Source organism: Carassius auratus, chromosome 16 (assembly GCF_003368295.1).
Source record: "Carassius auratus strain Wakin chromosome 16, ASM336829v1, whole genome shotgun sequence".
Lineage (NCBI taxonomy): Eukaryota > Metazoa > Chordata > Actinopteri > Cypriniformes > Cyprinidae > Carassius > Carassius auratus.
The window spans coordinates 17,004,950-17,020,097 of record NC_039258.1 but is presented as its reverse complement, the minus strand read 5'-3'; the positions used below and the strand labels follow the sequence as shown (position 1 = coordinate 17,020,097).

The window sequence follows — 15,148 nt, the reverse complement described above, 5'->3', positions numbered from 1 at the left end:
ACTAACCTACAGTCAGTCATGGTCTACCAGTCTAACCAGCTCTAATAAAATCATTGTTTTAAATGATGTTTTAAACAAACACTCCAGTTTCCTAATTGAATAATCATGATTTTACAAGAAGAAAAAAAAACATTTAAAGATGATTCACTGTGAAGTTTACACAATGCAAAACTGAATCTGTATAACAGCAATAATTAAGCAAGGCTTTATGCTATAATATGTCTTAAGTTCTTATGTCTTAAGTATTATGTAATCCAATCCTATCAAGTAATAAGTCCAGTTAAAGAACAGTTAACAGTTAACAGTTAAACATATCATAAAACTGCTTCACAGAAAATCACTTTTTAACAATGAAATAAAATATTATAGCATGATAAACACCAATGCTACCTCAAACATTTTTACACTTTGTATGACAATAAAATACATGAAAAGAGAGCAGCTTATAGCAACCATAACCTCAGGCAAGTATGAGGGTGTCTGCATATATCAAATATGTCACAAATTCTGTTTAAGGAAACTTTGTCAATGCAACATAACAACAAAGAAAAGAGAAGAGTTAAATGAGGCATTATGGCGAGATCCTACTGAGATCCATCCAAAAACAAATTTAGTTGGCATGTTAATAATACAGTTTACGTTGATCCAGACTAAAGGTCATGGTGTCAGAGTGAAGAGAGAGCTGTGTGTGCCCACATGCAAAATGTGTTGTCAAAATCTGATGAGTTCACTGAAGGTCAGCAGGATCACATGGATCAATCTCTGACACCAGCCGATGAGGAAAGAGCTTGAACTGCAGCCAGGTAGGGTCTAAAGAGAAAAGAGGGAGACGAAGGTGATGCACGGTTATTTTTGAGTGTATTGTACACCTATTATATTATGCGCATTAATGTGGTGTGAATTATGTACCGAGATAGCAGCTAGGTTGCTTGAGCTGTCCATCTACGCAGACCTCTGTAGCAGTGAAGCTGCACAGTTTTTCTGGATGTTTACAGAAAAATGTCACATTCTCTCCATGAGCAACCACACCACCCGTCAGATCATATGGCCAACGCTTTACTCCTCCCACGATCACCCTGCTGCGTTGAGCTGGGACTGGACAGTGGGCTGATCGAAAAGACGGGAAGAAATGGTGAAGAGAATGATGCTATTTGTCGTGACAAAAAGGAGATGATTCATGGCTGGAAACCAAAACATTGCAAACCTTATATTTCTGCACATTACATTTTCAGTGCAAATGTTCAACACAGTCATGATGACCAGATGCATTATTTTGTTAAGAGCTTTATTTACCCCGGCAGGCAGGCTCTGCACTCCATGTTCCATTAGGTAAACAAGTCACTTGATTTGGACCATCCAGCAAGAAGTTCTTTTTGCAGAGGTAATAGATTGTATCGCCAACTTCATATTCAGTTCTCTGGACAGCCACCAGATGTCCACGTTCAACCTCCTTAGGAGGAGGACAAACCACACCTGATAACATACATAAGCACACACTTAAATTTACAGTATTTTTCAAAATAATAGTAGTACAATGTGACTAACCAGAATAATCCAGATTTTTTGTATATTTCTTATTGCTACGTGGCAAACAAGTTACCAGTAGGTGCAGTAGATTCTCAGAAAACAAAAAAGACCCAGCATTCATGATATGCACACTCTTAAGGCTGTGCAATTGGGCCATTAGTTGATAGGGGAATGTTAAAAAAAAATAGCAGTGTTGCATTCAATCACCGAGGTCATCAGTTTTGTGAAAAAACAGGTGTGAGTCAGGTGGCCCCTATTTAAGGATGAAGCCAACACTTGTTGAACATGCATTTGAAAGCCTGAGGAAAATGGGTCGTTCAAGACATTGTTCAGAAGAACAGCGTACTTTGATTAAAAAGTTGATTGGAGAGGGGAAAACCTATAAAGAGGTGCAAAAAAGTATAGGCTGTTCAGCTAAAATGATCTCCAATGCCTTAAAATGGAGAGCAAAACCAGAGAGATGTGGAAGAAAACTGAAGCCAACCATCAAAATGGATCAAAGAATGACCAGAATGGCAAAGGCTCAGCCAATGATCACCTCCAGGATGATCATAGACAGCCTGGAGTTACCTGTAAGTACTGTGACAGTTAGAAGACGTCTGTGTGAAGCTAATCTATTTTCAAGAATCTCCCGCAAAGTGCCTCTGTTAAAAAAAGGCATGTGCAGAAGAGGTTACAATTTGCCAAAGAACACATCAAACTGGCCTAAAGAGAAATAGAGGAACATTTTGTGGACTGATGAAATGAGTAAAATTATTTTTGGGTCCAGGGGCCACAGACAGTTTGTGAGATGACCCCCAAACACTGAATTTAAGCCAAAGTACACAGTGAAGACAGTGATGCATGGTGGTGCAAGCATCATGATAGGGGCATGTTTCTCCTGCTATGGTGTTGGGCCTATTTATCGCATACCAGGGATCGTGGATCAGTTTGCATATGTCAAAATACTTGAACAGGTCATGTTGCCTTATGCTGAAGAAGACATGCTCTTGAAATGGTTGTTTCAACAAGACAATGACCCCAAACACACAAGTAAACGAGCAAAGTTTAGGTTCCAAACCAGAAAAATTTATGTTATTGAGTGGCAAGCCCAATCCCCGGACCTTAATCCAATCGAGAATTTGTGGGGTGATATCAAAAAAACAAAACCAATTGTGGAATGTTGTTTAAAGAATCATGGAGTGGAATAACAGCTGAGAGGTGCCACAAGTTGGTTGACTCCATGCCACACAGATGTGAAGCAGTTTAAAAAAAAATTGGTCATACAACTAATTAGTTTAATGATTCACAGGATTGCTAAACAAAAACGTTTGTATAAAATAGTTTTGAGTTTGTACAGTCAACGTCAGACACTGCTATTTTTTTTAACACACCCCTTTCAACTAATTGCCCAATTGCACAGCCTTAAGAGCGTGCATATATCATGAATGCTGGGTCTTGTTTGTTTTCTGAGAATCTACTGCACCTACTGGTAACTTGTTTGCCACGTAGCAATTAAAAAATATACTAAAAACCTGGATTATTCTGGTTAGTCATATTGTACTGCTATTATTTTGAACAATACTGTACATGTAAGTACACTGCAGAATTAAAAATAAAAGCTTAAAAAAATTTGGTCTAATTATGTGAAACCCCCTTAAAAGAATATTCCTAGGCTAAGTCTACACCACTTTAGAGGCAAATAATATTAATGTTTTAAAAGCCAAAAGATAATGCTTTTGTAAATAGATATATACTTTTTGTGTAATAATATGTATTATTTTAGCTGTAGAGCTTTTTTTATCTTTTTTTTTTGTTTGTTTGTTTTTTTTTTACAATGGGGGCTAGGTTTTCATAGCAATCAAGTTGCAAAAACTGAATATAACTTTACCCAGAAAATAATAGGTTGTAGTAAGGGATAGATCACCCAAAAGGAAATTACTGTCAAAAAAAATAAAAAAATTAAAGTCATTCTGTCATCATTTACTCAACCTCAAGCTCTTCCCAAACCTATATTAAAACCAAACAGTTAACGGTAGCCATTGACTTTCATAGTATTGAAAAACAAAATACCATAGAGCTCAATAACTACCACCAGTGGTTACAGAATAACTTGAGGGTGAGCAAATGATGACATAATTCTCATTTTTGGGTGAACTATTCCTTTAACGTGTATTAAACCCACAAAAGGCCTAGGTAGATCCAGCAGGGGGCAGCACTGCACCAGCATATATTAGTTAAACCTGCATCGGCTGCAATAGTGCTGCACACTCACAAATTCATTTACATAGAGCCCTATCCACCTACTCACAAACCCACACAAGTCTTCATTGCTCTTCTCTCTCCCGCTGTCCCTCTCTCTCATTACTTTGTTTCATGGTGTGCAAGAGCAGGCAAACTGAGATCTCTTTAGCAGTTTGGATTAACATTTTCCACTCAAGCACATTCTAATACAGCTGCTATTTCCTTTTAGACAGATCTTTGTCTCAGTCATTCCCATGTTGATGAGTGCATATACACACAAACATGCACACACTTACGGCGACAGATGGGATGAGGGTTTTGCCACGTCTGGTTCTCACGACAGATATTCTCACTATTTCCAGTCAGCACAGATCTGCATGAGAAAGAAGATTAGGTGTGTACATCAAATAAGCATTATAAAAATAGATATTCTGTTTATATCAGTCACAGTTCTCTCTCTTTGTCATAAGTCTCACCCAGCTGCACATTGGTACCGGATGGTGGATCCCACGATGGCACTGCCCTGCACAGAGAGCAGATCATCATCATCAGGCAATGAACAGGACACCTCAGGGACCAGAACCGGCTCAGCTGCAAAACCTCCTCCCGGGGAGGCTGGTGAAAAACAAAAATCATCTTGACTTGAGTATGCGCTAAAATGCTTGGTTGCAACACATGTGCAAAGTTGTAAGCATTGTACCCTTATTCATGTTTCTTATTGTTTTAGAAAAAGACTTTTCAATTTAAAGTTTCAATTTAACTTAATAAAAAAATGTAGGCTAGTAAAAAAATCAATCAAAGAGGAAGAAATTAATAATTTCCTGACACCTTGTGTACACGTCTTAGTCATTAAAATAAAAGGATATTGCAATAGACTTGACATTGATGCACAGTCATGAGGGTCTGCAGTGGTCCTCTTTATAATATAATTTCTACTAGTATATCATTCAGTATTTTTCTGTATTTCTTTGATTTTATAATATATACAAAATTTGAGCCGCTATGGGGACACAGTGATGGAAAAACATGAGGTGAAAACAAAAATTTTACAATGGTTTTGTAAAACTTTTGCACTTCCCTAAAAACTGCTAACGGCAATATAATGATATATATATATATATATATATATATATATATATATATATATATATATATATATTCAATTATTTTGTGCAAAGATTCTTTATGAAAAGAAATGCTTCAGCAACTAAAAATATTTGCAAGTAAATGCAAAGTTTCTAGGAAGAATCCAGTTTTGCAATGCAAAAGTTTTAATCTAGAAATCAGAAGTACATTCAAGTCACCGCACTGCATTTTTGTGTATTACTGAATAAATATACTAAAATTAGAGTCATATTAAAACTGGTCACATGGGAGGATATTAACTCTAAAAGGTTCAAATGTTGAAGAGCCTGGACATTGTTAAGGCCTGTTTATACCAAGAGTGATACATTTAATGATAATGCCTTTTTTTTCTCTCTCTCTCTCTCGATATAGGGATATATAGGGATGTTCACACAGCAACTAGAACAATAATAACACAGAGTTACAATATTGATGGTATCACTTTCAGAATGTGATGAATGATAAAATCAGCCAGCCAGATTACACTAGACTTTAAAGAGATGGAGAATTTAAAGCAGCAGATGAAAAAACTGCAAGACACTCTTAAAATCAACAGACGTTTGTTATCCCTTGTGTGGACGAAAATATAGTTATATTTAATTATCATTCTTGGTATGAACGGGCCTTAAGAGCAGAGATATTACGACAAAAAGCCCTCCGTTATTCAGCTTCCAGGGCTTTTGGTTCATGGTCTAACAGGAATTCAAATGGATGACCCTGTGGATATTGGCCTGGAGCTTTTGTCCACTACATTAGATGAGGTAGCGTGAGCACAAATATATGACTGAGTGAATGGACAGATGGATATGTAGGGCTGGCAAATGGATTCACAGGTCAACGTGTGGCTAAGCGGGTACCCAGATGATGGATGGACAGAATGTGTAGCTACATTTTGTAGTTTTATCAGAAAATATACATCTGGAACAAGCTGTTCTCACATTCCCTCTTGAGCAGTTGACTCATGCAGTTATGTATCAAATCTCTCCCCCTTTTGTGAGGATGACTGATTAATGAAGGGGGAGGAAATCACATAGTCAACATGCACACACACCAAACTTCCATTGTACATCAGTTCAGCTTTGAATGCACTTGAACTTTGTGTGTGAATCCGGCGTATCTACATGCCTGTCTCTGCCTGTTAAATATTCCATGCCACTGATCTGCCGATAATAGAGTACTGCAGGACGGTTCTCACAGACCCCAAACGCCCACACCCCGGCTCTTTTGACAGCTCATTCCTAGAAATACCACTCATGTTACTCCAGGAAATGTGTGTGTGAATGTATGCATGTGTTACAGAGTGGGTGATACTGGGAATGCTGCAGCCTGGAGCTCTGTCGATTCACGCCTCCTCTTCACAGAGCTGGAGTCTAAAGACTAAATCCCCATAGCCCAGAAGCAAGCGGTGACCCAGGTCCACAAGCTCTAAGCTTTTATTACTCATGCAACCAAAAAAAAGCATTATTATGCAGACACTGACACATATTTCAAATTTTTTCCTGCATTCATGGTTGGTTGCACTCAATATCACCACCATAATATTGCTGCTATGAAGGCATTCCACCTGAATTGCATAATATTGACATTAACTGAATGGTTTATGAACAAGATGAGGGCAACCTGACCCAACGAAACTGATGTTTTCATTTTTAATGTGTATTTATGCAATATCAGATTTTTAAATGTTACAGACCCAGGGACCCCCATCTCAACTCTTTATTACAAAACCACACTTAGTAATGTTCAGTCATATACCAAAAAAAAATAAAAATGCCTTCATTAATTCTTAACAGTTAAGCCATTTTTATGTTTACAATCTTTATTTATTTTGAATCTGTTCTAGCAGATGGACTATAACTGCAAGACGTTCTTCAGATCCCGGTTGAAAATCTGGCTATAGTAGAACGGTTTTATGTTTTATGGTTATTTAGGAATCAATTTATGTTCTAATGTTTCAAAGAACCTTTGTCTTGCTATATATTGGTATATATATTGGTATTTATACCAATACAGGCCTATAATCCAATATCAAGAAGTTTTTTTTCTGATCTCCAAAGAAACATAAACCGATTTCATATCCCTTTATAAAGAATGGCTTTAAAAGGATAGCTCACCCAAAAAAAAAAATTCACCCTCATGTCGTCCCAAACCTGTAAGACATTGGTTCATCTTCGGAACATTACGATTTTAAGATATTTTTGATGAAATCCTAGAGCTTTCTGACACTGAACGACAGCAATACAACTAGGTCAAGGCCCAGAAAGGTAGTAAGGACATTGTTATAATAGTCCATGCAACATCAGTGGTTCATCCATAATTTTATAAAGCTACGAGAATACTGTTTGAGTGCAAAGAAAACAAAAATAATGACTTTATTCAACATCATTGTTTTCGATGCACGTTCACTAGTGTACCACCGTGCATGTGTGTACATGCCTCTGATTGTAAACAAGCTGACACAGAAGAGATATATTTTTAAATGAAGTCATTATTTTTGTTTTGCTTTGCACACAAACATAGTTTTATTAAATTACAGATGAACCACTGATGTCAAATAGACTATTTTATCGATGTCCTTCCTAGCTTTCTGGGCCTTGAACATGTCAGTTGCATTGCTGTCTATATAGAGGTTCAGAAAGCTCTAGGAATTCATCAAAAATATCTTTGTGTTCCGAAGATGAATGAAGGTCTTATGGGATTGGAAAAACATGAGGGTGAGTAATTACTGACAGAATTTTCATTTTCATGGGAGAACTATTCCATAAGAGAAGGGTTCTTTGTTAAACCTAATATACAACTTAAACCATTAGAAAAACTTTATTTTTTAACATATATTGTATATATAGCCTATATACCAAAGCCAGAAGGATTGAGCAATAGAATAATAGACTGATAGATTATAGATAAGTAAAATGTACTGAAGAAAACAATACATAACAGTTCAAATATTTTCTCCTTCTTACCTGTACAAACAGGCTCTTCTCCACTCCACTGCCGGTCACCTTGGCAACGGCGTATTGTAGTGTCCAGTCCGTTATGCATGGTGAACCCAGGCTTACAGCGAACCTCAAGCAGACCGGAAAATGAGGGTGAAGGGGAAAGGAGAGCTACATCAAAATACTTTCCAGGTGGGAGAGGCCATGGACACGTACGACCTGTTCACACAGAACAATCACAGAAAAACTGGGAGCACTGCTTTATGATATATCATAGAGTGTTTTGGTTTTTTGCTTTTTAAGTTTGGTTATAATGTGTTTTTTGAAGCATCATGGGGTTTCAAGCTCTGACCTGGGGCCACACAGCTGAGTCCACACTGGCCGTCACAGAGACACTGACGTTTGTTGCCACAGTCTTTATCTTGCTGACACTTTTTTGGGCACGCTTGTCTTCTCTCGTTACCCAGTATCCTCTCTGGACACTGTTCTGTTGTGTCCACTTCAAGATAGGCATGCACAGAAACATAAGAAATTTGAAGAAATAAGACAATGCGCAGATCAGTTTCAAATACAAGCAGGCTGACATACATACACTACCAAAAAAAAAAAAGTCTGTAATAATTATGTTTTTTTTTTTTAAATGAAAGAAATCTCTTATGCTCACCAAAGCAGTAAAAATATAGTACAGTTTACAATGAAGTAAAATAATGGTTTCATATTTGAGTATATTTTAAAATGTAATTTATTCCTGTGGTGGCAAAGCCAGATTTTCAGCAGTCATTACTGCAGTCTTCAGTATCACTTGATCCTTCTTTTAATTTGTAACAGTAGTGCACAATATCACTGTTTTTACTGTATTTTTTTAATCAAATTAATGCAGCTTTGGTGAGCATACTGCATCTTTTGAAAATATTTTTCAAGTCTGAATGCCCAGTAGTGTACATGCAAGCATTGCTTTAAATACAATGTATTTTATCTGTCTAACTATTTAATCTGTGCCATAAAATAGCAGGGTGTTAAATGTCTGGCGGTCTGCCCAAGACACTGTTCTGTGAACTGAACCAGGTGTTTAACACAGTTTATCCACACAAACCAGGCAGTGATAAATGTAGCCCACCCATAAACAGGATGTAACATTTAAATGTTACAAGCTCATAACAGAACAGAATGTTGGAAGTAGAATGAAGCTTAACACAATTATGCATTTCTGATTATGCAATGATTTTGAACTGAAACAGAAGATGATACACTGCATACATACAGTATGTGTGTTCCAAATTTCATGAAAAACTAGCTCTAAGAAATAGATTCTCAAGGCAATATGTGAAATGGAGGGAATTGTTGTAGTAAATGACAAAATCGCACATCGGGCACAGAAAGAAAGAAAATAAAAATTCTTTAATCATTTACGCACTCTCAAATGTAATATTATTATTTTTTTAAATAGTTCCTACAATGAAAGTCCAAAACTGTTTTGGACCCAAATGGCTTTTACTGTATAGGCAAAACAAAACAAAAATAATTAAAATATTCTTCTAAGTGTCTGTTTTCAGCAGAAAAAAGAAAGTCATATAGGTTTGGAGCAACATGAAGTAAGGTATAAAAAATTACTTTTTTTTTTTTTTTTTTGAGTAATGAAATGGAGACAATAAAAATGATCATATTTTCTTTACATTAAAAAAATACATTCAGAAAATTTTGCCTTTTTTTTATTTGTCCAACAAGGCAAATATCCATCATATATGATCTCTCATTTGTTCATTATTCATTATCACATAATTTATTTATTTTTACTTGGAAACCTTTAATCCTTTCATTTTCTCTCAGTCACCCACACACACAAACGCGCTCACCTGATGCTGCAGACAGGCTTCTGAGGGCCCACACACACAAAAGAGACACAAGCAGAGATCGCTCCATCTTTCCCTGACATTCACTGCAGATGTTTTGAAAGAGGTAGCGAGACAGGAGAGGGGATATAAAGATGGGGGTGAGTATGGAGGAGGGGGTTTTGTGATGGTGTGATGGTGAGGGAGGAGTGGAGTCAGGGTACATGCAAGAACACACACATCTGGATCGTATTGAGTGTTTTGAATGCTGGGTAGAATTCCCCAGAAAAAAAGACCTTTCACCCAATTCCACTGATGCCAAATGAGCACAAACACTCACCCCCACATCAAATGACAGGCCTCGTGGATACACTCTTCTCCACATACACACGCACCGTGCCAAGCTGAATACTGTAGCAAAGTGACCCTCCTGATATAGACTCTTCTCAACACACCACAGTTAAACTAAGCATGGAAGGACCCTGCTTCCTATAGCAACAGTAAACACACACTTTGACAGATAAACGCGATGTGCTTCCACACACAGTGAACAGCTAAACCAACAAACAATCACATTCAAGTTAAGCTCACTGATTCATTTCTAGATCTCACCCTTTTGATGAATGTCACACTCAGTAAGAGAAACATACCTCTTTATCTCACCAAATCTCTCAAAAAATGTATGTACAACCACAATATTATGTTCATTTTCAGTTTACTGGTCTTCAGTACCAAAATTTAAAACTAAGAGTGAAAGTACTTTGAAGAGTATATTGGACTGGACCATCTGTATTGATAGGAGAGGCCTTCATAAATGTACTGTATGTTGATGTATGTTTCATGTCCAGGGTGAGGACACCAAGATGATACAGGTCTGCAGGTGCTTATATACCTGAGCAATAAATTACACTGTACACATGTGGGTAATCTGGAGAAGCAGAAACCTTTGAAGAACCGTAAGGCACCTCTTCATGCAATAACTCCTAAGCTCTCTGTCTAAAGACCTCATCATATAACTCATCACAGAAAAGTGTTTTTGCACACCAACACACACACATATAAGCAGCCACCAAACGCTCAGTCACTGTGAAGTCTTGATTTGCCCCGGCTGTCTTTTCTGAGCGTTCTTACTTGTGTTTGTTTTCTAGTGTATTGACCTTGACTGTTTCTCAATTCCCCGACTGTTCTCTACCTGCCCCTACTTGGATTGCCTTCTCTGAATTCTGTCTGTCTGCCGCCTGCCCTGATCTCTCACCTGGTTAAGGTTCTGTCTAAGTCTTGTCTCCATTGTTTTTCCTTGCCGGTTATCTGACCCTGTATTGTCTGACTATTCTCAATAAAGCTGCAAATGGATCTAATGCCTTCTGATGTGTCACAACAGAAGACTTTGCTACATAGCAATCCAGTGGCGATCATGCAACTATCTACTCTCTGCTCAGGCATCTCAGCTCTTGTTGCACCAACACCAGTTAAACTGGCTCACCGCACTAACCAAGGACCTGGTCAGAGCATTGCAAGGCCTCAGTCTGTCACCACCTGGAGCTGGCTCTAATTCACCACCTGTTCCTAGCAACTCACTCCCGGTTTTGACACCCCCAGTCAGCCCAAGACTCGCTTTCCCTGAAACATTCTATGGAAAACCTGCTAAATGCAAGGGCTACTTACTTCAGTGTTCACTCTTCGTCAGCCAGCAACCATTGATATACCCCACAGATTCCAGTCGCATTGCTTTCGTTTGTTCACTGCTGACCGGGAGAGCATTGGATTGGGCTACCACTTTATGAAGAACTTACAGTTCATCCTTTTCCACCTTCGCAGCCTTTCTCCAAACGTTCCGCAAGGTTTTCGAACACCCAGCTGAGAGAAGAGGCATGGGTGACCGGTTATTAAACCTGACTCAAGGAAGGAGGTCAGCAGCTGAGTATGCTCTGTCATTCTGCACTCTTGTGGCCCAGAATGTGTGGGTTGAGGACACATTAATTATCTTGTTTTGGAGAGGATTGAACGCAGAGCTTAAGGTCAGAATAGGTCTGCGGAGAAGAAGGAAGGAGTCTGAGTGAGTTCATTGATCTGGCCTTCAAATTTACAATTTGATCTGTTCTCGATGTTTAGCTTGAAACATACCTTGTTACGCTAATTAAGCCATCAGCAGAGATGAACCCATGCAATTGGGATACACTCACCTCACACCTGAAGAACAAAAACACCCTATGCAGAATCAACTGTGTCTCTACTCTGTTCAGTTGGGTCACCTGAAAATCTCCTCCCCAGTTCGACCATCATCCAGTACCAGAAGAGTGAGTGCAAAGACTTGCATTATGACCTCTATATCAAGCATAAATTTACCTGTTAAAATCTTTGTCAATGATGTTGCAATTACCACCACCGCTCTCTTAGACTCAGTAGCAGTGGGTAACTTTATATCACATGAATTCACTCAGCACCATAAACTGAAATTGACCCCTTGTAACTCTCCCTTGGCAGTGGAGGTGCTAGATGGACGCCCCCTGGGAGAGGGGAGAATTCTCAGCATCACTGAGGAGGTCAAACTGCACGTTGGAACCTTGCACTCAGAACTCATTCGATTCTACGTCATCCTCTTACCCAATCATACCATCATCCTTGGACTACCATGGTAACGGACACACAATCCACTCATCTATTGGAGTGAAGGACAGATCACTTAATGGGGCACCATGTGTCAAGAACATCAAGAACAATCAAGATTTACGCAAACCTCCAGTAATGCCTTTCCTTTCTCTCTTCAGCTTCCGACACTAATACTTCACATCTGCTCCCAGAATACTCTGGTCCCAGAATACTCGCCTCGCAATGCCTTCAGTAAGAAGAAAGCATCACAATGTCCCACTAATCGCTTTGTCAATTGCGCCATCGATCTGATGCCTGGTTATCTCAACCTGAATCCGAAGCCATGAAACGTTACATTGATGAAGAACTCTGCAAGGGATTCATTTGGCCCTCCACTTCTCCTGCCTCCGCTGGGTTTTTCTTTGTTAAGAAGAAGGATGGTGGGTTACAGCCATGCATTGATTACCCAGGCCTCAGTGATAAGTTCCGTTACCCATTGCCCCTAATTCCAGCCACTCTAGAACAGCTTCAGTGGGCCAAATACTACACCAAGTTGGATTTCCATAATGCTTACAATCTGATTCGCATCTGTGAGGGAGATGAATAGAAGATTGCTTTCTCCACTACTTGTGGGCACTATGAGCCTAGCAAACGGTCCATCAGTTTTCCAATCCTTCATGATTTACATACCGCAACATGCTTGACAAATGGATAATCGTATACATAGAAGACATCCTGATGTATTCAAGTTCTCTGGAGGAACAAGTCCACCATTTGAGGTCAGTGGTGACACACCTTGTCCAGTATCAACTCTACACCAAGGTTGAGAATTGTGAGTTCCATCAAACCAGCACTTCATTCCTCGGGTACATTATCAGTCAGGAGGGAGTAGCCATGGACAAGAAAAGTCAAGGCAGTGTTGGTTTGGCCACACCCTCAGACGGTGAAGGAGTTACAACGTTTCCAGGGGTTTGCAAACTTCTACAGATGATTTGTTAGACTAAACGACACACAAACAGACTGAGTTGGTCCCCAGAGTCTCGCTTAGCTTTCGACGAACTAAAGACTTGGTTCACTACTGCCCCGATCCTCTGACATCCAGACCCAGAACGGCCATTCAATGTGGAGGTTGATGCTTCCAACACCGGAGTAGGTGATATGCTGTCTCAACACCATGGTTCGCCAGCCAAGAAGATTCCATGTGCCTTCTTCTCTCGGAAACTGACGGCCACTGAATGGAGCTACGACGTGGGCAACCGTGAACTACTGGCCATGAAACTAGCATTGAAGGAATGGCGGCATTGGCTGGAATGAACAACTCACCTGTTTACTGTCTTAAGCGATCACAAGAACCTGGAGTATCTATGTTCAGCTAAACATCTCAATCCCAGAAAGGCCAGATGGGCACTATTCTTCACAAGATTTCGATTCTCTGTCACATACAGGCCAGGTACAAAGAACACCAAGGCTGACGCTCTCTCTCACCACACTGGCGAAAATGTTCAACTCCCTACTAATGACACTATCCTTCCTGAGAATCTTCTCGTGGCACCGGTCCAGCGGGATATAATGACGGAGAACGAACATCTGAACCTCCAGGATCTACCGCCTGTTGAATGCCCTGAGGGCCTCACTTATGTTCCCAAGCTCCTACGTCAACGAGTACTCTCACAAGTTCGTGGTATGCCCAGTTCAGGCCATCCTGGAATCACTGCCTCAGTGCACTTGCTAAAGAATCGATACTAGTGGTATGCAACCCACTATGCCAGCTGACACCACTAGGTTCATCCGGGACTGTATCACCTGTCACATATCAAAGACACTCAGACAACTTCCAGCCGGTCTGCTGAATCCTCTGCCTTCGCCACTATGACCTTGGTCTCACATCAACATTGACTTCATCACCAACTTTCCCAATTCCCAAGGTAACACAACAATACTCACAATCATAAATCCATGGGATTTTGCCATGGGAATTACATCACATGGTAACTAGGATTTACACAAGCTCTAGTCTGGATCCAGAACACCTGAGAAGAGATGATGCTGACCCTCAGAGGACCCCAGATGATGCTAACCCTGAATCAACAAACAGAACTAACAAATATTGCTACAAGTGTGACTGCATCATATAATAATTATTAATTAATAATATTAATAATGTTCATCGTCTGGCTGACTACGTCTTGTTTTAATTTTTCTAAAAATCCTGTCATACGTGCACAAACTGACAGTCACCACTTATAAGCTACTACTAAATATTGTAGAAACATAATTTTCTGTAAAGTTGCTTTGTAACGATTTGTATTGTAAAAAGCACTATACAAATAAACTTAAATTGATAAAATTGAATTGAATGACGCCAACCTCTCAGAGGACCCCAGATTATGCTAACCCTGAAACAACATTCAGAACTACCAAATATTGCTACTTACTGTGCAGTCACATTATAATTGCTGTTAATAGTGTTCATCGTCATGTTGACTATGTTTTGTATTCATTTTTCTGCAAATTCCTGTCGTATGCGCACAAACTGACAGTCACCACTTATAAGCTACTACTAAATATTGTAGAAACTTAATTTTCGGTAAAATTGCTTTGCAATGATTTGTAACGTAAAAAGTTCTATGCTAATAAACATTAATTGAATTAAATTGAATTGAATCAAGCAGACTGGAGCAGATATTTATTTTGGGCAGAATATACACAAAACTCACTTGTGAAAACAGCCACCGTCATGACCCCATTCAAATGCATTCTGGGTTTTTAACCACTGTTGTTTCCCTGGTCTGGCGAACCCACCGACCTACCCTCAGTCACAGACTGGTTGCAACATGGCAAGGAGGTCTGGGATCGAGCTCATACTCCCCTACTTCAGACAACAGGAGCAGCAAGCCAATCGACATCGGCATCCCTGTC

At 39.3% G+C, this 15,148-nt stretch overlaps 1 protein-coding gene across 1 annotated transcript; it reads right to left on the bottom strand.

Annotated features, from left to right (window-relative positions):
- Positions 1-93: 93 nt before the first annotated feature.
- Positions 94-9,881, bottom strand: LOC113116351 (beta-2-glycoprotein 1-like). Its single transcript, XM_026284460.1, has 8 exons — positions 9,665-9,881; positions 8,164-8,310; positions 7,839-8,030; positions 4,227-4,365; positions 4,047-4,123; positions 1,294-1,473; positions 910-1,107; positions 94-810 (listed from the first exon to the last, which is right to left on the bottom strand). The coding sequence occupies exons 1-8, from the start codon at positions 9,864-9,866 to the stop codon at positions 728-730; spliced, it is 1,218 nt and encodes a 405-aa protein (XP_026140245.1). The 5' UTR covers positions 9,867-9,881; the 3' UTR covers positions 94-727.
- Positions 9,882-15,148: the final 5,267 nt, after the last annotated feature.

Bases quoted from the DNA above. Each gene is read 5' to 3' on its own strand.
- LOC113116351 (XM_026284460.1), bottom strand. From the start codon at position 9,866: ATGTACCCTGACTCCACTCCTCCCTCACCATCACACCATCACAAAACC. The intron at 8,311-9,664 runs GTGAGCGCGTTT...CCTATCTTGAAG, and splicing joins AAGCCTGTCTGCAGCATCAG to TGGACACAACAGAACAGTGT. The intron at 8,031-8,163 runs GTCAGAGCTTGA...CTGTGTGAACAG, and splicing joins ACTCAGCTGTGTGGCCCCAG to GTCGTACGTGTCCATGGCCT.